The 24,192-nt window shown below is 44.5% G+C and overlaps 1 protein-coding gene across 1 annotated transcript in view; it reads left to right on the forward strand.

Moving 5' to 3' along the window:
• The window catches only part of TNNI3K (TNNI3 interacting kinase), a 297,450-nt gene that overhangs the window by 180,265 nt on the left and 92,993 nt on the right, over nt 1-24,192 (forward strand). Inside the window, exons 18-19 of the mRNA XM_070746161.1 lie at nt 19,846-19,898; nt 21,761-21,813. Of these exons, the coding sequence (XP_070602262.1) occupies nt 19,846-19,898; nt 21,761-21,813 (106 nt within the window). The remainder of the gene's footprint in view (nt 1-19,845; nt 19,899-21,760; nt 21,814-24,192) is intronic.

The following is a 24,192-nucleotide window of genomic DNA, read 5'->3' on the forward strand; positions in this document are numbered from 1 at the left end:
GGGAGGAAGAGAGTGTGAGAGAGGAAGAAGCAAGATAGAGAAAGAGAGAGAGAAAGAAATATGAGAAAGGAAGGAAGAGAGTGACTTCATCGGGTGGGAAAAATCGCGATATAGCGTTTCGCGAAGATCGAGATCGCGAAAATTGAGGGATCACTGTATACATAATTGGATTGGAAATTTTGGATATAATGTTGATTTGAATAAATGGGATATTATTTGGTCAAAGAACTACAAACTAACAAAATCAGCAGCGTATAAAGAAGGGCAGCGCCGGACTTACCCGGCTGGCAGGCTTTGCTGGAGGGACCGGGAGACACGGTCCCTCATGGCGGCCGCCATCTTGGATCCCGGGCGAAGTCTCGCGATGCGAGACTTCGCTCGGGAGGTCGGAGGCTGATTGGTCAGGCTCCTGATTGGTCCGGGCGGGGCCTGCTTGCACTATATAAGGGCGAGCAGGCCCGGGGCTCTCCCTTTTCGCCCGGACTACACAGAAGAGCAGACGTTCGTTCGTCTGTTCCGGCGGCCATTTTGGTGGCGACCTCGTGCGAGGCGCCATTTTGTGGCCTGTGGTTAAGCGATGAGCCTTTTATCTATTCAGCGGAGCCAGCATCGGCTGGACTCCGCTCCGGTTTGGAGCCTCATTGCCTGTTTTTTGGGTGGTGGGGGGTGCTGCCTTTGGGAGGCCCCGCGGGCCCGCGGTGGTCCCTGGGTGGCTTGTGGCCTGGGATAAAGGCCTGGTGTCGGGCCTTGTTGCCCACTGGGAGGAGGGATTGGCCTCTTGAGAGGGTTTTTTGCTCTGCGGAGGCCTGCTGATTCAGGCAGGCCTTTGCCCACGGGGTGCAGGGTCCGTTGGTGGGGGGGCTTGGTCCTGCCCTATCCCTTCTTGTTTAAAGTAGATTTGTCATTGCTGTAATGGCCCCTAAGAAGCGGCCTGCTAAGGCCCTCCCGGCCCAACCAGTGGTGCGGCCTAGGAGGGCTGCCAGGCCGTCTGCCCGGGCTCGGGCTGCGGCGGAGGGCCCCCCGGGGGGGATCCCGGTGGGGGGTGGTGGTAGGGTTTATGCCCACAGTCCCTCAACCCGAGGTGTCCCCTTCTCTCTCCTGGGCCAGGGTCCTGGAGCGGCTCGACGACTTGGAGAGGTGGCGGTCGGGGGCAGGCCCGGAGGGGCTTTCCTCGACTGCCACCGCAGCATGGGGCGCAGACCCCGAAGAGGAGTCGGCCCCAGCAGGGCAAGTGGCCCACAACCTGCAGATGGCTGGCACCGGGCAGACGGGCAGCACCGGGCAGACGGGCCACACTGGGCAGATGGCCCAGTCTGGGCAGTGGTCATCGTTCCAGGGCCCAACCAGGATAGGCCCACCGTGGATGGCTTCTACCCCTTACGGGGCAGGTGAGGTTGCACCACAGGTAGGCACATCACCGCTCCTGCCCATCCAGGGTCCCGGGTTCATCCCGCCGGCTTTGGGGGGTGGCAATAGCTTTCTGGGGACTGCTGCAGGCACCTGTGGACAGGTCTGGTCCCCGCCGGCTCCGCCAGTGGGGGCGGTGGGGGTACCTGTCCCACCCGGGGCGGGGGTGGGGGGTTGGATCCCTCCTCCACCGGCCATTATGCCACCGGTCCCGTTCATGTATCCACCGGGGCTTGGGGTGCTGGGCTCGGGGGCCACCACGGTGTGGGACCCGTTCGCCAGCATCAAGCCTGGGGCCATCCCTTGTGGGTTGCCCGCGACGCCTTTAGGGTACCATCTTCACCCGTCAGTTAAGGAGGCAATCTGGCAGGGGGAGTACGTTGATCTTTTCTCCATTTTGAACAGGGAAGTCCCTAAACAGGACAAGGAGGTGGTCCCTGGGGAGAAGGTTAAAAAGACAAAGGTCACGAAATGCTTCAGCTCATGGCTGTATGCCTTTCTGACCTTTGCGTCGGTGGTAATTCAGAGGCAGCCGGGTAGGGCCGCTGCCTTGCTGAAGTACATCGACCTTATAGCAAGGGCCCATTTTGAATATGGGGGCACCATATGGAGGCATTACGACAAGGGGTTCAGGATGCGTATTGCCCATGACCCCTACTTGCCTTGGGATATGGTGGTTCTGGACCTGTGGTTCCAGGCCACGCATATGTCAGGGAAGGAGGGCTGTGATAGGACCGATAGCGGTCACTTTATGGAAGAGGAGCCCGCGACGCCCGCGCCGGCCAAGGCCGTGGCGGGTGCCGTTGGAAAAGGGGCCTCTTTGGTGTGTCACGAGTTCGCTGCAAAGGGGGCGTGTTTCCGCCCCTTTTGCAGGTTTCGTCACGCCTGCGGAAGTTGTGGGGGAAACCATTCCGCAGCCGTGTGCCCCCGCCCCAAGAAGGGGATTGAAAAGAAAGGCTCGGGTCTCCCAAAGCCTCCCCCACCTGCTGGGGGAAAAGGGGCCCAGCCCAATTAATTTAATGGTGCTTGAGGGTTGGTTGGGTGACTACCACCCTCGCTCGAGAGCGGCCGCTCTCTTGCTAGGTTTTTCGGAGGGATTTAGGATCCCTTACATGGGTGTTAGGAGGGCCTTCATGTCTGACAACCTTAGGTCGGTTGTTGGTCATGAAGACATTGTTAGGGAGAAGATTCGGAAGGAAGTGGCCGAGGGCAGGGTCCTCGGGCCCTTCCCGGAGCCGCCCTTCCCGAATCTTCGTGTGTCTCCCTTAGGTGTGGTCCCCAAAAAGGCGAGTGGTGAATTTAGGTTGATTCACCATTTGTCTTTTCCAAAAGGGGAGTCAGTGAATGACTTCATTCCTGACGAGCTGTGTTCAGTCCGGTATGCATCCTTTGATGCAGCCGTGACTATGGTTAGGAAGTGTGGGGTGGGAGCCCTTATGGGTAAATGCGACATTAAGTCGGCATTCCGGCTCCTCCCCATACACCCAGACGACTTTGAGCTGTTGGGCTTCCATTTTGAGGGGGGTTATTACGTGGACAGAGCTTTGCCCATGGGGTGCTCTGTCTCGTGCTCGCTTTTCGAGAGTTTTAGCACCTTCTTGGAGTGGGCGCTCAGGAGGCAAAGTGGTCTGGGTACGGTCGTTCACTACCTTGATGATTTCCTGTTGGCGGGGCCTGCGCATTCGGAGCAATGTTTTGCTTTAATGCGGGACTTCGAAGCCCTTTGTGCTCAATTAGGGGTGCCTTTAGCCTCTGAGAAGACCGAAGGCCCCGCCACCAGGATTACCTTTCTGGGTATTGAATTGGACTCAGAGGAGCAATCTTCTAGATTGCCCCTAGAGAAGTTGGTAAAGATTAAGCGGAAGCTTGATGAGGTGCTGGGCTGCCGGAAGGTGACCCTACGGCAGCTCCAGGAATTGGCAGGCATTCTTAATTTTGCCTGTCGGGTAGTTGTTCCTGGAAGGGCCTTTTCCAGGAGGTTATATGATGCGATGAAGGGGCTCCGTTTGCCCCATCATCGTACCCGCCTTTGCGCTGGGGTCAGGGCTGACCTCGGCGTGTGGCGGGACTTTTTGGTCAGGTTTAATGGTTTGTCTTTCTGGAGGCACGAGCTTCTCTTGGAAGCTGAGTTGCAGCTCTGCTCTGATGCCGCGGGGACTTGTGGTTTCGGGGTAGTGTTAGCTGGTCGGTATGGCCTCCGGAATGGAGTGCCTCTTCGTTGGTTAAGGACCTGACGTTCTTGGAGCTCTTCCCCTTAATTGTGGCCTTAGAGCTTTGGGGGGAGCAGTTTAGGGACAAGACCGTGCACTTTTGGTGTGACAACCTAGCGGTTGTCCATGTGGTGAATGCCCTGTCCTCTAAGAGCGACAGGGTCATGCGGCTTGTCCGCCATTTTGTGCACAGGTCCTTGTCCCTAAACGCGTTGTTTTTGGCTAGGCATGTCCCCGGGTTGGATAACGGGGTCGCGGATGCCTTGTCCCGTGGTCAGTTGTCCAGATTTCGGACCCTGGCCCCGTGGGCCCGAGAGTTGCCAGAAGCGTTCCCCAGCCACCTCTGGAGTCTGGGAGGGATCCAGAGTGGTGGAGAGTCGCGGCATCCCGGGCAATCCCCTTGTCTGTAACGCCCGGCACCCATGGGGCATACCAGCGTGCGGGTAAGGAGTTTGGGGATTTCAGGCAGGGCAGGGGTTACCAGCTTAGCTGGCCCGTCCCTGTATAGCGCCTGGCCGGGTTCTGCGTCCAGCTTGGGCAGCGTGGCCTGTCAGTTAGGACAATCCGGTCCTGGTTAGCCGGCCTCGCCTTTCTGTCCAAGGCGGGGGGTTTGCTGCTTGTTTCGGGTGACTTTGCATCCGGCAGGTGCTGGAGGGCTGTATGGGGAGCGATCGGGGGGCCCTGGTGACACTCGTCAGGCTCTGACGGTGGAGCAGCTGTCTTTAATCAACGTGGTTTTTGGCAGTCTGTGTTCCTCATTGTAAGAGGCCCGTCTTTTTGGGGCAGTGACTGGTGTCATGCTTGGGGCCCTTGGGGTCAGCGAGGCCTGGCCTCATCTCAGGCTGGCAATTCGCTCCGTGCCTTCCAGCACGCTGATCTGGCCGTTAGACAAGGGGGGGGTCCCTTGTGGTAAGGCGGTCTGAGTCAGATCAGCTACGCAGAGGGGTTACCATCTACCTTAGTGCGGCCGCCGACCAATCGGTGTGTACGGTGGCCGCCCTACAGCTTTGGTGTTTTCTGCGGGGATCAGGTCTGGGGTACCCGTCTAGGCATTGGGACGGTACCCCTTCTGACCCGTTTATACTTTTGTGCGTTAGTACCCAGGGCAATGGCCCAGGTGGGCACGGATCCCGCCGGTTATGGAACGCGTTCGTTCCGTATCGGCGCCGCCACTAGCACGGCACTTTCTGGTTTCCCGGCCCACTGGATTCGGGTGATCGGCCGCTGGCGGTCAGCGGCATATTTGGGTTATGTTAGGCCCGCTGAGGATCCTAGGCAGGGCTTAGGCTAGGTGACCTCTCTGCGTGTGTTTCCTCTTGCAGGTCCCCAGGCTGACGTGACACCGATGGCGCTGCTGTGTGGCCACAGCATGATTTGCTGGGCCGGCAGCCTGGCGGCCAGGAGCGCTGTCGGGACCCAGCCGTCCCTGGGGCGGTGGGTCAGGGTTGCCTGGATGGGCCGGAGAGGTATGCGGTGGGAGGGTCTCCTACCGGTGTGGCTGGACGGTCAGCATTTGGTGGCTGCGCCCGGCAATATGGGGGGCGGCTCCTGGAGTCGTTCCCAAGTGGGTTTGGGTGGGCAGTGTCCTGTGGCCGCACCCAGGTGGCAGGTATTGCACTTAGGTGGCAATGACCTGTGCATACTGGGAGGCCTGGCTCTGATCATCCAGGCACGCGAAGGCCTGCGAAGGCTTCGTGAGGTCTGGCCCACCACGCAAGTGGTGTGGTCAGAACTATTACCTAGGCTTGTTTGGAGGGACGCCTCTCCCCTTAGGGCCATTCACCGGGCTAGGCGACGGGTGAATAGGGCTATGGGTAAAACGGTTAGGGAATTGGGTGGAGTGGTAGTATCCCATCCCCTTATCTCAATAGGCCGGCCATGGCTTTACCGAGATGATGGCGTTCACCTGTCTGAGCGGTGGAACGCCATTTTCTTACAGGACCTGCAGCGGTCTCTGCGTGAGCTGGCGCAGCTAGAGGGGGGAGTCGGGGGGCCAAGATAGAGATCTGACCCCCACTCCTGTGGCAGGTTAGGGGCAGAAAACTGGGGTGGTTTAGCAACCGCACGTTCTCCCTTGGGCATCTTTGGGGATGATTGACAGGTTCTCTGCAAGCTCATGGAGGGAGTTTCTGCCTGAGCAGCTGGGGGGAACCTGTCTTTGGGTCCTGCACCTTTAATTCCCCGATTCGGGTTAGCCGGTGGGACCCCCCTCATGCACAGCATGGCAAGAAAAGGTCGCAGGTGACGGCCTGGCCCTCACCTGGACCTTGCATCGAGATACGCCCATGAGTTGCCCAGGAATGTTTGTTGGCATAACGTCATTTCCGCCCCGGAAGTAGTTGTTTGACCCTGCAGGTCCAGTTCTGGGTCATAATTGTTTATGCTAATTTATGCAAAGTATTTGAATAAATTATGCAAATTTATGTTAATAAAAATGACCCAATTTTAAATCCAGCTCTGGTGTCCGTGTCGTTACTCCGTCTCTCCAGCAAGGGCAGCGCCGGACTTACCCGGCTGGCAGGCTTTGCTGGAGGGACCGGGAGACACGGTCCCTCATGGCGGCCGCCATCTTGGATCCCGGGCGAAGTCTCGCAATGCGAGACTTCGCTCGGGAGGTCGGAGGCTGATTGGTCAGGCTCCTGATTGGTCCAGGCGGGGCCTGCTTGCACTATATAAGGGCGAGCAGGCCCGGGGCTCTCCCTTTTCGCCCGGACTACACAGAAGAGCAGACACCCGCCCGCCCTCCTCTATTTTGCAGTGTGCTTAGGGGTCGCCCTTAGGGGGCCGAGTGGGAATTTTTTGCAGTTCTGCCTCTTAGCTGAACTGTTTTTTCGCCCATTCCACACTGAGATGATGGATGTGCGGTTAGGGGGTGCTTGCAGTAATTAGGTTAATTGGCTTACCTTTGATCATTTGGGTAGGCAGGTTAGGGGCGGAAAACTGGGGTGGTTTAGCAACCGCGCGTTCTCCCTTGGGCATCTTTGGGGATGATTGACAGGTTCTCTGCAAGCTCATGGAGGGAGTTTCTGCCTGAGCAGCTGGGGGGAACCTGTCTTTGGGTCCTGCACCTTTAATTCCCCGATTCGGGTTAGCCGGTGGGACCCCCCTCATGCACAGCATGGCAAGAAAAGGTCGCAGGTGACGGCCTGGCCCTCACCTGGACCTTGCATCGAGATACGCCCATGAGTTGCCCAGGAATGTTTGTTGGCATAACGTCATTTCCGCCCCGGAAGTAGTTGTTTGACCCTGCAGGTCCAGTTCCGGGTCATAATTGTTTATGCTAATTTATGCAAAGTATTTGAATAAATTATGCAAATTTATGTTAATAAAAATGACCCAATTTTAAATCCAGCTCTGGTGTCCGTGTCGTTACTCCGTCTCTCCAGCAAAACTTATACAAGATGTACTATAGATGGCATCTCTCACCGGCAAGATTACCACAGATGTACCCCAAACTAAATCCACAATGTTGGAAATATGAAGAAAAAAGGGGAACATATTACCATATCTGGTGGACCTGTCCAAAGGTCAAAAAAATTTGGTGCAAAATACAAAAATGGTTAGAGGAAATCCTTAAAATTAAAGTAATATTGAAACCTGAAGCATACTTACTAGGTATTATCAATCAAAAAATAGGAAAAGACAAATATTATTTGATAATACATGTCCTAACTGCTGCTGGGATGGCTCTATCACAATGTTGGAAACAACCTGAAATACCAAATGACTCACTGATCATTAAAAAAATGTTAGAATGTGCAGAAGCGGATGCGTTAATATTAAAACTAAGAAACAAAGAAGACACTGATTACTATAAAATTTGGAATGATTTCTATGATTGGTTAACCAAAAGAAAAGAAAATTAAAATAATGAGATAGATAAGAATAAGATTATTGTTCCTTTTCTATTTAATATTTCATTTGGGAAACTACAAGGAATTTAAGTATACATACACATGTACTTTATGTATAGAAATAATAATTTTTAAGGTACTAATACTAAAGATAACCTTAACATAAGGCAGTAAACAAATAATAAACATATAGATAAATTCTTAATTAACCAAAAAGAATGAAGGAACGCCGATAATTCATTATTGGCCGAACGACAAATGAGATTTAGACTTTTGTCTTTCGCTTTTTTTAATTCCTTCTTACTACCCACGAAATATGAAATAAGTTTAATATGTTTTCCCCCCCCCTTTTTATGTGTTTTTGTTATCCTCATGTTTTGTTTTGTTTTCACGTTGGTTGTTGGAATTGTTGTTGTTCTTGATTATGGTTTCCTGAAGGTATGTTATATGTTTTGTTTAATGGAAAAATTCAATAAAAATATATTTTAAAAAATAGAAATTCAGAGGTATTTGAGATGTATCTTAACATTCAAAGTAGACCCAGTATCATTATATAACATTTGTCCATGGAAAGATCACTTTGAGCTTATTCTAAAGACAACATTAACACACTTCTTACCATGAAATGATGCCCATTTAATAACAGAACTTATTTCACTCATCAGAAGTGGTAATTTTCTATAATATAGTTTGTCATTATTAAAACATTATTAAATGATTACAGGTAATTGCATTTCTTTGTTTGTCATTCTTGTTTGGTTTTATCCCAGCCTGTAATATGTACTCATGAGTCTGTAATTCTTTAATAAATGTCATTGTAAATGAAAATCTTTGACTTTAAAGTTTGAGAGTGAAAAGTTGCTTCCTATCCAAAGTATAAAAATGAAAAAAACAAAGCATAAACCCTTGTTAAGGGGTTGCCTTTGAACTGGGCAAATGCATATCCCTTCAGCTCTTCATTAGCTACACTAGAGGTCTTCAGACTTGGCAACTTTAAGACTTGTGGACTTCAACTCGCAGAATTCTGAGAGTTAAAGTTCACAACTCCCTGGAACCTTCCAGCAAGTCTTCAGATCTGTTCATTAGCTGAAATGCAAGTAGAAAGTTAGTTCAATTGTTCCAAACTCCTTCAGTAGGAGTTTATTTAAGTGAAGGTGCTATGTATATATGAAAAAAGAGTGTACATTTCAGCCCATAAGGATGAGAGAAACAAATATCTTTAAGCTGCTGTGATTTCCTTTGAACTCTCTTCTTCTTCTAAGCACCAGTTTTCAATGCACCCTCAGATACAATCGGTTTAGACTGTTGGAGGCTCGTGAGATGCATCCTTCAAGCTTCTGTTTGGTAGAGATATGGTGAGGGCAGTTTTGTGTTGCAAAATTGCCGAAAGATTTGGCTGTTGTGATGAAGTACATCAAGGCTTGTTCTGGGTAAATAAAAGCTTCTCATACAGCAAAGGCTCTGCAGGTGGAACATACCTCTATTTGATGATGAAGCTTCCTGGCTCCCTTGTGTCTTTTTAACAACAAAAACGTCTGTATATCTGAATCCGCCTATTTCTATATTTTTGACCTCTCTAGACCTTTTGCCTTTGCTTTACTTACACTCATTTCTCCCTTTTTGCCCAAACTCACTCTGTCTTGTCTGTCACATCATATATATGTGATTGTTATGACATTCACAATGCCGGCCTTGAAAATTGAAGTGGCATAAGTTAGCAGAAAAGATGACCCAGATAAATAAGGAACTGGAAACACAGTTTATTTTCTTCTTTTTAAGTTTTGCTGGCTAGTTTTGTCTTGCAGAACTGAAAAACTAACAGTACTAACTAGGTAGCATACCAAGTACATACTGGCACAGAATCAGTACAATTTAAAGTCCCAATTCTGACCTGAAATGTCACATGAAACCTCAAAGCAAACTCACCAGACATTAATTATGCTTGATCAAATTTATGTAGTTTGAGCTAGACCTTTCAGTGATACCTCTTGATATACATATACACAGAAGCAAACTGCACAGCTAATAACTAGTGAGGACATTTTGGCCAAAACAAAAAGGCAATTTAATTTAAAATATATACCATTCATTTACTGATCCATACTACCGAAGCTTACTATAACAACAGCAGACCCATAACTTAAACTGGAATGTAGACTACTGCTGAAGCTATATAATTATGGAAGGTGCAAGGGGAGGAGTATGATTTTTTTTAAAGTGTAATTAATGTGAATAGACAAACCTTGTTCTATGAACATAGTATGATGGGGGGAGAACATATGGAGGTGAATGAGCCACAGATATTACCCTTACAAGTTATTCCCTTCACTTTATCTCTTTTGTTGGATGCTTCTAATTTCTTGAGTTTAAGGAAAGGCTTTCCACGTCCTCAAAGTTGCTCTTTTTATTACTTTTAGCATCAATAAATAAAACCAATAAATAGAAACGAGGGCTAAGAATTGGTCTGTGGATGGGATTATAACCTTTGTAACAGGTGTGTGCCTTAGAGCATATAAATAAATGCAAATTCAGCTATAATAATAAATGAGGGATGTCTGAAACTTAATTAACTAATTTCATCTTACACATTGGATTTTGTCCTTTCAGAAGATGCATTAACAATTTGCCACTCTTATGCATGAAGGGTTCCATTGTGAGGCTGAAGAGGGGTTTGGCGCTTGTCTTTCTTTCAAAATGCCCGACATTATATTTCAGAGCTGGCCTAGGTTAAGAAAAGCAACAGCCTACAGAAGTTTGCACGACTCTGAAATATTCACCTGAGGGAGAAGAGTATTACTTCCAAATTCAGGTGTTATTTCAGGTAATGTGCCTACTTCCCTGTTTTGTTTTTGTAACAGCACATACTAGCACATACACAAACCCCTCTCCCATCTGATAGGTGAACCTGTAGGTGTTGGCTATTTTCATTCATTGTCCTGGAAAGTGGATGGATACATTGCTGAAACCATTTTTGAGTTGAGGAAGCTGGAGAGAATACTTACATTTGTGGTTTAGCTCAGTGTTTGGGGTTCTGATGACACATTTAGCTATAAAGTGACCTTCTGGGTGATATATAGTGAAGCAAACCATGATTCAAAGTGGATTGGATGTAGTCATATTTACTGGCCAACATATCTTAGAAATCTTAGAAATAAGTACACAAAATTTGAAATTATATGCATGCTTACATGAAAATAAACCCAGGTAGTAATTTTACATTTTAAAAAAAAGACTAACCTGATGAAATCTAATAGTAGAGGTAAACTTTATTTTGTTTTCTAATTCATGTGTGATATTTCTCCTGGCTACAGTAATCATACTTCCCTCTAAGCTGAGCAGTGAGCAATCGCTCACTTAAAAATCATCATCAACTCAGAGTTTTCCAAACCTGCCCAGAAGCCGAGAGGGAAGGAGAGAGAGAGGAAGAGAGGAAGAGAGAGAAACAGATAGAAAAAAGAGAGGAAGGAAAAGAGAAAGAAAAATAATGGGAGTAACGAAGAGAGAAAGAAAATCAAAATCTAGTTTGAAACTCGCTCAACTATTTAAGTGGCATTTTGATATTGATAGAGTTGCCCTATTATGAGCTCACTGTTATAGACACACAGTACAGTATTTTATTTTGAAATTCTCTGAGGCAAAACAGGGTGGGTGTTTTGTTTGTTTGTTTGTTTGTTTGTTTGTTTGTTTGTTTATTTATTTATTTATTTATTTATTTATTTATTTATTTATTTATTTATTTATTTATTTATTTATTTATTTATTTATTTATTTATTTATTTATTTATTTATTATTTCTGTGCCGCCCAGTCCCGAAGGGACTGCCGCTCAGACACTATACTTTTCCGCCCACCCTCCCCCAAAATTAGAGGGAACATTGACAGTAATATATGCCTTTGAATTCCACCTTTTAGTTGAATATGGACAGTTTATTATTACTATTGAACATGGCTGACTCTGGGAGTTGAAGTCCACAGTTTGTAAAATCCCTGTTGTTGCCCCTCCTCAAGTTAGTTTTATATAGAAGCAGGGCATCTGCTAGCAGGGTGAGAAGCAAGTCAAACCATTAAATATATGCAAATGCAAACAACTCGTAAATCATGCAAATGCCATGAATTCTCTACTTGAGTCAGACATTGCAATGCAAATTTGAGATGGCTACATTTACATAATGTAACTGCTCATGTGTGCCCATTTTGATATCATGATTTGTTGTGCATGTCAGTGTAAAGAGGCCTTTACTCCTGCATCCAAAGGAAGCAAATTACAGTGTTACCTCTACTTATGAACTTAATTAGTTCTGTGACTAGGTTCTTAAGTAGAAAAGTTTGTAAGAAGAAGCAATTTTTCCCTCAGGAATCAATGTAAAGCAAATAATGTGTACGATTGGGGAAACCACGGGGAGGGTGGAGTCCCTGTTTCCTCCCAGGAGATTCCTAGAGAGGCCTCACAGAGGCTTCTCCCCATCTTTTCCGGCCCCGTTTTCTCCCAGGAGATTCCTAGAGAGACCCGACAGAGGCTTCTCCCTGCCTTTTCTGGTTACAGTTTCGGAGGCTCGGGTTTGTAAGTGGAAAATAGTTCTCGAGAAGAGGCAAAAAACCCCATCAGGTTCTTATCTTTAAAAGTTCGTAAGTAAAGGCGTTCTTAGGTAGAGGTACCACATAAGGTTTGCTGAAGATCTTCATTCAACTATAGTTGTTGGGATTTTTGAAATAGAGAAGATTATTAATGTAGTACAAACTTTATGTGCATTTTATATGTATTTTTCTTAACTCAATCTTCTCAATATTCCAAGAAGGACCAAGACTTTTGTTGGAAGGCACTCTATAGCTTATTTCCCAAGACTTATGAGTCTCTTTAGAGATATGCTATTATTAACATCATGCATGAGATTTATTCCAGACATTTTAAGTCTCTATTTTGCATTCCCCAGTGTTCAGTAAACTGAAAGCAAAATGGAAACATTTTTGTTCATGTTACCCTCAATAAAGGGGTTTAACCACAAAACAAATCTCATAATTCACCTCTTCAGTCCCAGTGGTTACAGGACAAATCCACTAGATTTAGCAATAAGCCTTAAATATACCTGCACTGACAGGTGTACAAAAAGGTAGGGTTTTCTTATTCTTTACCTTTATAGGAGCTTCTTGTTGCTATGGTTTCAAATGTTTAATTGAAATCAGTTTTGTTTTTACTCACTCTGTATGGTTAATGCATTTGTTTCCACTCATGCTATTTACAATATGTTTGAAGCGTTCAAGTGAAATTTTGATGGTGGCAAATACGATAAACAAACAGAAGGACAAAATGATACTTATGTGCATTTTTTAAAAAATAAAAATAAAACCTAGGTAAGAGCAATGAAGTCCTATGACTTTACTATCAGAAAGGTGATCTCTAATAAAATCTTGCTAAATATAGAGACATTGGAAAATATCAGAAAAAAGCAATCATATTAGAGATGGAAGCACTTTTTTGAAATGAAAATGGACTAGAGTATTAATGGAAAGAATGAGAATTTTATAAAAGTATAAAATATAAAGAATATAGCAAAAAGAAGTTGATTCTGTCTTTCCACTTTCTATTTCTCTTGAATGGTTATCCAGAGATATTGGGTAAAAATGTGGCAAATCAAAGTGGACAAAGGCAATTTATTTTCATGTAATATTTTATTATAGGTTTCCTAGATTTGAAATATAGAGATGTTATTTAGGGTAAGATTAGTTGCTAGTAATATCCAGCAGCCTCATAGGCAAGATGGAAGGTGGAAAGGTGGCAGTCATGGCATCAAGATAATAATAATAATAATAATAATAATAATAATAATAATAATAATAATAATAATATATTAGATTTGTACGCCGCCCTTCTCCGCAGACTTGGGAAGCCCCACCCCTTTCTAGTAGTTCGTTGCTGCCTCCATCTTGTTTATTTTGGTCCTCTGTGTAGATATCACTGAGAATAGCTCTTGCAAACATTATCAAAACATGTTCTGCATTGTTATTCTCTAGCAGTGATAAAGTTATATAGCATCCATTTCATTCAAACAACTAAATTCTTAATCTCTTTCCACCGAAAGAAAGCCAAATAATGCTCTTGAAAGTCCACATTTGCATATGTCATTATGCTATTGCCAAACCCAATGTAGTATTTCATACCCCCATAGCCATACCCACATTGTTAAGTTTACCATCTAGTCATGAAAAGTTGTCCATCATATTATCTAATACTGTCTTAAACTACATTGGCCTGCCCCCAAAATATGTGTCTATTGCTCCCATAATTTTCAGACAGCATGGTCAATGATGAATATAGCAGTAGAGTATAACCAAAAGCCAGAATCATTGCAATTTTTGTTTTGTTTTTTTAGAAAAACTACTCTTTCTCCCTTGCGTACTTTCCTCACAATTGAGCATTTACACATTGCTTCCTCCAAACGCTGACTGCCAACCGGGGGTGAATTCCTTCTGGTTCGGATCGGTTCACCCAAACTAATAGTGACCCACTGGTGATGTCACAATGATGTTGCCCAGTGATGGGGTCCTACCAGTGCAGTAGGCAACTCCACACTGGTAGTGGCCACCAGATTGTGCAATTTGTGCACAACTACTCTGGTACCGGTCCTTTAGGTGACACTATCTTTTTTCTTGAATGTGCAGAAGCAAAATCTTGTGAAGGGATGCTCACATGTGTGAGATTTTGGTGATTTTTTTATTCCATGCATGTGTGGAAGCAAAAAATAAACAAAATCTATGCACACATGCTCCCTTCAAAGATTTTGGCACATCTGTGAGGGATTCACATGTGCATGAGAGTACATAGCATGCACATGCACATGAGAATCTTCATGCTAACTGTAGCAGCAGTAAGAGGAATCCACTCCTGATGTTACTGAACCAGATTTTTTTCAGTTGGTGTCGGTCCATGGGTGCCGCTATCTTTTTAAAAAAAAATTGTTCATTTTATTTTATTTTTCTTCTGTGAATGCACAGATGCTGAGTTTCTGGCACTCTGCATGCAGTCACCATTTTGTTTTTGGCTTTAAAAAAAATGTCAGGGCCTTTTTATACTGCACGTGCATGCACACACCAAGCACACACCTATCTGGTCATGCAGCTTGGGAGGCAGTGAACTGGCAGTGAAGTAAGTTGGAATCCACCCAGCAGTGGGCTACTAGCCGGAACGCTAAATTGCACTCTCCGCCGTGGCTCGTAAGTGCTTGCAGGTCCAGCGTGATTTTAGCTTCTGCACCTGTGGAGGTAGCAAAATCATGCATGGAACTGCAGGCGTGCCCCTGTTTTGATGAGGTTTTTTTTCTTCCGCGCATGCTGAAACACAAGCGCACCTGTGGCGCCATGCATGATTTTGCTACCTCCACAAGTGCAGAAGCAAAATCGCGTTGGCCCCGCAAGCAATTACGAGCCACTGTGGCAAGCGCAATTTAGCATTCCGGCTAGTAGCCCACCAATGAATCCACCTCTTCTGCCAACAGCGAATTTTAAGTGGAATGATAGATTTCCAAGTGCTTAATACTATAACCAAACACATCTTCTCCTGGATTTCAGCCATTTTTGAGCAGGTGTGTCTATACATGAATATTTTAATGATGTGATGAAATTAAAACCAAATCTAATTTTTTGCAGAATTGTTAAACCTGGAAGGTTTCCTAATATGCCAGGAGCAGGCGGGCAGTGGCTCTGGGGCAAGGCTGGAGCCAGGGAATGGCGGATTCCCTGACCCGGCTGAAATTGATGGCAATCCAGGGCCTCGGGGAATGGAGGAGCCCTGGTGACCCCCAGTTCCTGACCCAGGGCAAGCAGGCAGTATGCTTACTTACCCTTGGTGAGCTGAGCAGAGCAGATGATGCACGAAAGCTTCTGGTGAGGCATGTAGTTGGGCTGCAGAGTGTACTGAAGGCTTATATAGGGCTTGGGTAGGCAGGGCAAACATCAAGTGAGTGTCAGACTGGTGGGCGGAGTGAGTAAGCACTGGGTGGGCAGGGCAAGTGAGTAGTAACCAGGCAGGTTGGGCAAGTGAGCAGCAACCAAGAGAGCAGTTTGGGGGCATGGCCAGCAAGATTTGGCAACCTTGGCCAAATTTCCAACACTGGTTCACACTAACGGGTGCGAACCGGCTGAATACCACCTCTGAAATATAGACACAGCTTGTGTGTGCTACCCAGTTTTCCAACCTTGTCAATTTGGGATTGCCAATACCAGATTAAAATAATGCAGGATATTCCTCCTGTTATGTCTGTGTGTTTGTGTGGGAAAGAAATATACTTGCATGTATGTGTATATGCACATCAGCCAAAATCTGTGTATCACCATCTGTATATAGTAACTATTCTGTCACAGAAGGCACTTTCATACCTAAGCACCCACATATATATATAGTGGTACCTCGTCTTACAAATGCCTCATCTAACAAACTTTTCACGATACGAACCCGGTGTTTAAGATTTTTTTACCTCTTCTTCCAAACTATTTTCACCTTATGAGCCCAAGCCGCCACCGTTGAGATGCCCCGCCTCCGGACTTCCGTTGCCAGCCAAAGGCTCCCGTCGCTGGGAAAGCCCACCTCTGGACTTCTGTTGCCAGCAAAGCTGCTGTGAATCCCAGCAAGAGGAGCCTCAGGGGAATCCCAGCAGTGCAAAAACACAGAAGTCCAGAAGTGGGGTTTCCCAGAAAGGGGAGCCTCAGGGAATCCCAGCAGTGCAAAAATGGGTGCTTTGTTGGCAACAGAAGTCCGGAGGTGGGGTTTCCCAGGGAGGGGAGCCTCAGGGAAATCCCAGCAGTGCAAGAATGGGTGCTTCGGCTGGCAACAGAAGTCCGGAGGCGGGGATTCCCAGTGGCATAAGGCAAAAGGGGTGAGTTTTGGGCTTGCACGCATTATTCGCTTTTACATTAATTCCTATGGGAAACATTATTTCATCTTACGAACTTTTCACCTTATGAACCTCGTCACGGAACGAATTAGGTTCATAAGATGAGGTGCCACTGTACTTGCATATTCCTTTCTTTCTAGAAGAGTTTTAAAAATGACATGTCCCCAGAAGTGAAGCTCTACCAAGAAGGAAAAAGAAAGGTGAAGAATAACTTTGCAGGGAAAAACAAACCTTGTTGAAGCATTAGAAAAATAGGCTAAATTTAATCAGGGAGAAGCTGTGCCTTTCCTAAATTGAATTGTAGTGATTAGGCTTATTTAAGCATCCATATTAGTGAGATCTGCCCGTGTTCACATCTTCTGTTTATTTGCTTCATTTCAGTATCTTCTCAGCAATCATGAAGTAGGGTGGGAGTTGTTTTACAAGTAACTATCTGGGGCCTCTCGTCTCTACAATACTACAGCTAACATATGCATCCAATCAGAATGCAGTCTCCTTGGCTACCAAAGCCCTATGAAAACTAGAAGCTTGAATCTCGGCTAATAATAAATATCTGTGCTCTGTCAAGCTGGCCAATTAATAGGAAGGAGAGTAAACAGAATGTGTGATCAAGGACAAGGGAAGATCTAAAGTCAGAAACTTTTGAGGGACAGCATTCAAAAACAACCATACATTTAAAACAGAAAAGGGGAGGTAGGTATGCAATAAACATAGCTAGGAATTGAAAGTAATGAGGAAGGCAAAATTTGTCAAATATCTGAACCTTCAAACATAGATGGTTGCAGAGATGCCATTTTAGGTTTCAACGGGAAGAAGTGAGTAAAACAGGCAAAATTCACAATATATTGGAAATATTTGATTTGGGATATATTGAAGACAGAACTCAATATTTTAAAAATATGTATTTTAAAATTATTTAACTGCCAAACTTTGGACATCTCAGAGTGACTATGGATAGACATTCCTGAAAAATGTGATATGAATATGGGCCCGCACCTTATTATATGGTAGTCTTGGATTTGAAAAAGATACACTATTATGCAGTTCTTCTGTGGACATAGAGGTGGTTGTACGTTCTCAGTCTGGAAGTGTAGAATCTAGCACAATGGGGGCATTGAATGTCCACTGTTGTAATAACTGGGTGTTATTCTGTGATGCCACTCATGGTTTTCTATCAGTTTGTGGTGATGTTTTGTCAGCAGCTGCAGCTTCTAGTTCCTTCTAGTTCCCTTGGGTAAATGACCCAGTGGCATAGGGTTTCTCCCCCCAGGATTTTGTAGTGCTTCCATGGTTGAGTCCGAGATCTCTTTCCTGACTCCAATACACTATAGAGCAGTGTTTCCCAACCTTGGCAACTTGAAGATATTTGGACTTCAACTCCCAGAACTCACCAGCCAGCGAACGCTGGCTGGGGAATTCTGGGAGTTGAAGTCCAAATATCTTCAAGTTGCCAAGGTTGGGAAACACTGCTATATAGCAACTGACAAAGCATATTGTAGTCATCCATTCTGACATTTCCCATCTCATCTGACCTTTGATAATCAGGCGCTCAATGCTGGTGGACACCACATGGCCCATGTCCTCTAGATTTGAGACCCAACCTTGCCAACCAATGCTGAACGTGCAGCAGAAAGCATACATGTGAATTGTACATACATGTGAGCCGGGGTGGCGCAGCAGGTAGAGTGCTGTACTGCAGGCCACTGAAGCTGACTGTAGATCTATAGGTCACCGGTTCAAATCTCATCACCGGCTCAAGGTTGACTCAGCTTTCCATCCTTCTGACGTGGGTAAAATGAGGACCCAGATTGTGGGGGCAATATGCTGGCTCTGTTAAAAAGCGCTATTGCTAACATGTTGTAAGCCGCCCTGAGTCTAAGGAGAAGGGCAGCATAAAAATAAAATAATAAAATAAAATAAAGTAAAATAAAATAAAATAAATAAAATAAAATAAAATAAAATAATAAAATAAATAATAAATACATAAAATAAAATAAAATAAATACATAAAATAAATAATAAATACATAAATAAAAAAAATAAGTTTCTCAAGTTGTTTGATATGTCTTTGGTACAGAGTCTAGGAATCACATTCGTATAGAAGAAAAGGGAGAACCACAGCCCTGTAAACTTTCAGCTTTGTGGAGATAACGATATTTCAGGGATTTATTTTAATGTTCATCTATTTGTATCTGCATATATGGGAATAAAACATCTGAGAAGAAACAAATGCAAATAGAATTGAAGGATTCCTTGAATTCCATTGATGTAGTTGCATTGATTCTGAGCATCCCTAGACTCACAAAGCTTATCCATCTTACAAACATGTTATGCTTCTGTTTGCATCTTTTGGTGGAGCTGCAGGTAACCAAAAGACTGTCCTTTTTCCCTCTCTTGCCAATGTTTGAAATATCCCGAGAGTTTGAATCTCTCCCTGATGGACATACTGATCTACTGCAGATTTAGTTTTGACATGAATATTTCCTTTTTCTCCACACAATTGAGATTCTGATATTCTCCCACAGTGGAGAACTTAATGCATTGAAAGAAACCTAGTAGGCAGGTGCACAATGCTCATTAAGCTGTCTTGCTAGCATCTGCCAATGCAATCAAGCCATTCCAGAGCTAAAAATCTTTCGGCACGTATTGGAGAAGGTTCCATCATTGCAAACCAGAGTCCTTCTGAAGGCTATTCTCCCCAGGGTGGTATCTGCAATGATTTTAAAGATTACCTTGTCATGAAGAGGTAAGATCCATGTAAATCCTTCATAGTTCTTTTACACAAAGAGGAAGAGGGGGGAGGGGAATACCATGAACGTGTGACGATTATCTGTGAAATTAAGTCAAGTTTTCAAAGAGAATTCAGCCTTTTGAAAACAGCTCTAAATAGCCTTCTCCTTAAGAAGCTTTTATAGGTGTTGGCAGTACTCTGCTCACAGCTGGATTCTGCACTTTTTCCCCCCTCTTGCACACATTTATGCCATTGTAAATTAGGAGTGGCTCATTTTAGCTGAGTGGCGCTTAACTGAGAGGATAATCTCAGTTCTTCAGAGGTCTTCTGATTTTATTGAAATGTTATCACCGGGTTCAGTCCCCAAATGTCAGCATCTTCATTCCTGATAGGTAATGCTGTCACATAATTAATAAGATGGTTACAGATGATCTTCCACTAATTAGGCAATATACTTGTTCTACTTACTAATTAAAGAATTACTCTGACATTTGGACTTCCTAAGCTGTCAACCTTTCATGTATGTGTATGTGTGGGTGTATACAATCAGATGCAGAAATACATAATGTTTTAAGTGTGTTTGTGTTTGTGTATGTGTGTTTTCCAGTAATAACTATTAGCAAGATCCTAAGGGCTACTTGATTAAAAAAAAGAAGAAGACATAATATATGAGAGCATGACATCGTCTCTTGCACAGATTATCACTATATTTCTTTATGTCTAATCAAACATGTATAAAAATATTTTTATTTTCTACAGTCACAATATTCTCTTGTATGAAGATGGCCATGCTGTTGTCGCTGATTTTGGAGGTAAAAGAATGGGACTTTTTTAAAAAACCCACAGTACATATTTCCATGCTCTGTAAAAAAAAACCAAGATGATATAATGATGTTACATGAGTAGATGAACTCTTTGGAATTTTCAGTACAGGTCACAGGTCATTTATAAATAATTGGCTTTGAGTAGCAGGAGATATTTTGCGGAAGTACTCACCCCTATGTACCAGCGGTGGTTTGCAGTGGTGGGTTCCTTCCAAGGCGGCCTAGAGTGCCACATTGGTAGAAACCCACTGATGATGCAATATTCGGCAATTTTTTTCTGGTGTCTCTGTATTGGAAGAAGCACTCCCGCCCATCCTTATCTTAAGGCTGACTTTTATTCTTCGTCTGAAGCACAGCTGAGAAGCTCCTTCTCAGGAGACGTTGGGGGAAAAATCACAGAAAATTGCATCATCAGTAGGTTCCTACCAGTATAGCGCTATGGACCTCACCAGTAGGAATTCACTCCTGGTGGGTTGCTACTAGTACATAGCAGTTCAGGCAACCTGGTAGTGGCAGGGGAAGGAGGCTCTGCCCATCTGCCTGGATGTCGTCAAAAATTCTCTGCACATACATAGAAGCATTGTGCACACGCAAAGCACCTGTATGCTCCCATTTCCAAGCCAGTAGCAAAGGTAAAGTGAAACCCACTAATGCTATGTATCTACAACCCTTGAAGTCTGGTCTGGTTCCAGGACAGGTTAGTACAGATGGTATTTCTGGAAAAAGAGAGGTCTACAAAATGACCTATCATTGCCTCATGATTGCAAAGTTACAATATTTTCATCTAGCAACTCTTAATTGTAGGTTTTTGTGTAAAAGAGCCCTGTGCTTAAAATAAATTCCTTTAAAAATGCAAAAATAAAGAAAATACCTGTACAGGATTTTCTGCATTAGAAGTTGCCATTTGTTAATAAATTGAAATACCCTTTTTAAAAAAATTCTTTGGAAGTATACTGATGTCTTTGTTGCTGAAATATTCAAATTAAAAAATGTGTGTTTTTACTAAGTTTTTTTTATGTTTCATGAAACCGATCACTTGGATACTCAGCTGTGATATTACTGTATTTCTATTTTTTCACTTAGTTGTTGTTCTGTCTGGGTGCCCCCAGACTTCAACACCAACTGGAAAAAACAGCCAGACACGCTGGTACAAACAAAGGCACTTTATAGTTTGAAAAATAAACACAGAGAAAAACCTGTTCTTCCCAACAGGCAGGCTATGAGACTTCACAGCAGAGTTCTGACAGCCAGACAATACAGCAGACTTCTTGCTGGCACACCCACCACTGTAGAGAATAAGACCCACACCTTTTCCCCCCAAGGTTTCAGTATTCAAAGTCACAAACCAGAATTCCAAGACGCCAAAGATCACAGCCAGGTCCCAGGACTCCCAAAGATAATACTCCACAAGCCAGGAAGGGTGGGTCTGCCTTTTCAGCCTTTCCAGAGAGCACCACACCCAAACCCAGCTGTTGCCTCTTTAGTGCTGAAAGTACCTGGCTAATTGTCCCCTTCGTTGTGTTGCTCTTCTCTGCCGGAGATCGATGATTGCTTGTGCATTTTCATCTAAGGAATCCAGGCTGCTTGCTGGGGAGAGCTCCCCCTCGGGGGACTCTGGCTGTCCTCCCTCTCCCTCAGCCTGAGATTCCTCCTCCCCGTCTGCCTGAACCTCCTGTTCCTCATCCTCCCCCTCTGAGCAGGAAGCCGGCAGAGGATCAGCCGTTCCCTGAGGGGCCTCAGACGGAATCACAACAGTTGTTAACTCTTTTTTCCACTTGTTTATCTGAACTAAGTGATATTGATTTAAATACTCTCCTCCCTTTGTTTTTTGCTTTAATTTTTAATCTTAGAATCAAGATTTTTGCAGTCTCTGGATGAGGACAATATGACAAAGCAACCTGGGGTTTGTCTTTTTTCCCTTTAACATTTTCATGAGTTTGAGTGTGTGTGTGTGTTATATATTGTACACGTATATACCGTATATATTAATCCAAGTTACAGTATATTGATAGTGTGTTCCATTGTTTATTGTCCACATTAACTGCTCAAGGGCGACAAGATTATTGAGCAAAAAATGTTCTTTCTGCTTTGCATGCAGCAATGGGTTGTAGTCTGCGTCAATGAATATTTATTTGTTTGTTTATTTGTTTGATTGTTGAATTTATGTTGCTGCCTATTCGCCCATGTCGACTCAAGATAGTTTACAGAATATAAAACCACATTTAAAACAATAAAAACTAACAAAAAGAATCAAATAAATTAATATAGTACAATATAACAAAATAATCCCCTCCTCCCTCCCACCCTGCCCAGGAAACAGCAGATTACATGTTCCATTTAATGAGCTCCATCTCACTCTGGTTCCCTAGGCCTGTTGGCAGAAACAGGTCTTCAGTGCCTTCCAGAAGATTATTAGAGTAGGAGCCATTCTTATATCTGGGGGAATGCTGTTGCAAAGTGAGCAAACCACCACATAGAAGGGCCTTCTTCTGGGTCCCACCAGGTATATCTCCCTCAGGGATGGGACCTGCAACATTTCCTGCCTTCCAACTCTGATGGGTCAGGTAGATGTGACTGGCAAGAGACAGTCCCTCAAATATTAATATTAATATCAGATATCCTAATGTTAGCTTATATTAGCAACTTTAGTTCAGAATCAAATGGTAACTCTTGGTGGATAGCTTCCCGCCTACTCCTGCTTATATTCTACTTACTTTATCCTTTCCAAGATTTCATTTCTTGTGAGACAAAAGTTGAGTTTTATACTAAGAATTCTCACAGAGAGCTTGCAAGTTTGGTGCCATTCTGAGAAAGTCCCTTTTCTCAAATTGTCATTGCAAAATAGAGTGGGAAACAATTGCCTGAGAGGGGAGATTTGAGTTGTGGTTGGTGGAACCTCACAGATTAAACTTGCTAAAGACGTCCCTAAGCATGCTGATTGCCACTGTGGATATTATTTTCAAAAATTTCTAGCCCAATTCACTAAATCAGAACTCTATCATTATATAAATTTCTTAGTAAGGCCTCTTTCAAATCTGAAGAATTGTGATCATTGGCATTACAGCCAAGACTTAATGATCCTAACTGGACTGGGGTTTTGATCACTAAGTGAAGCCTGTCATTAGGCAAAACATCACATGATAGTGTGTTTAGTGACGGCAGTTTACAGATTGCAACTATTTGGCCAGATTTGCAACCATACCATCATTAGGCAAGGACTTTCATGCTTCTCTTGACCAGCATTGCTCACCTCCCACTCAGGTATCTCTCAAATTTCTGCTATTTTGACTGCTGTGCACTTTGTCACTCTCACCAATCCCAGCTGACAGCCCCTTCCCCACAAAAGCACAAATGAGCAAGAGATCCATGGGTGGTAAGAGTTGAAGAGCGTGCTATGGTCATAAATGTGGAAGACTGCCAAGCATCCAATATTTTTATCCCATGACCAGGGGATGCTGCAACACCGGACCAGATTATCTCAGCACGAATCCCAATGACCAGTTAGGTCCCACAGAGTGGGCCTTCTCCGGGTCCCGTCAACTAAACAATGTCATTTGGCGGGGCCCAGGGAAGAGCCTTCTCTGTGGTGGCCCCGGCCCTCTGGAACCAACTCCCCCCAGAGATTAGAATTGCCCCCACCCTCCTCGCCTTTTGTAAGCTCCTTAAAACCCATCTCTGCCATCAGGCATGGGGGAAATGAGATATTCTTTCCCCCTAGGCCTTTACAATTTATGCATGCTATGTTTGTATGTATGTTTGGTTTTACAATATGGGTTTTGTAGTTGTTTTAGTATTGGATTGTTACATGCTGTTTTTATTACTGTTGTTAGCCGCCCCGAGTCTACGGAGAGGGGCGGCATACAAATCCAATAAATAAATAAATAAATAAATAAAATAAACAGCTATAACTCCAAAGATCAATTGTAACTATCATTCATTCAGCATCGTTGTAACTTTGAACGGTCGCTAAACGAACGGTCGCGAAACACGAACCACCTTTACTCATTGTAAATGGCACTGGCAACTTCATCCTCAATTGCAAACCAGAGGCTCATTCAGAGTAATAAACTGCTCAGAAGCACAGTCATTATTTCCAAGGTCTGAAAAGGGTCAAAGAAACCAGAAACTGGCTGTGACCTTCAGTAAGATGCACATACAAGATGCGGGAGCATAGAATTCAATCATTTGTAAATTCAGTGCTCATTAGTGCACTACATTTGCCACAGAGTACATGTTGCTCCTCTGTATCCAGACATACCGCAAAGGTTCGCCTGGTGCACCA

The sequence above is a fragment of the Erythrolamprus reginae genome, chromosome 3 (assembly GCF_031021105.1).
Source record: "Erythrolamprus reginae isolate rEryReg1 chromosome 3, rEryReg1.hap1, whole genome shotgun sequence".
Taxonomy (NCBI): Eukaryota; Metazoa; Chordata; class Lepidosauria; order Squamata; family Dipsadidae; genus Erythrolamprus; species Erythrolamprus reginae.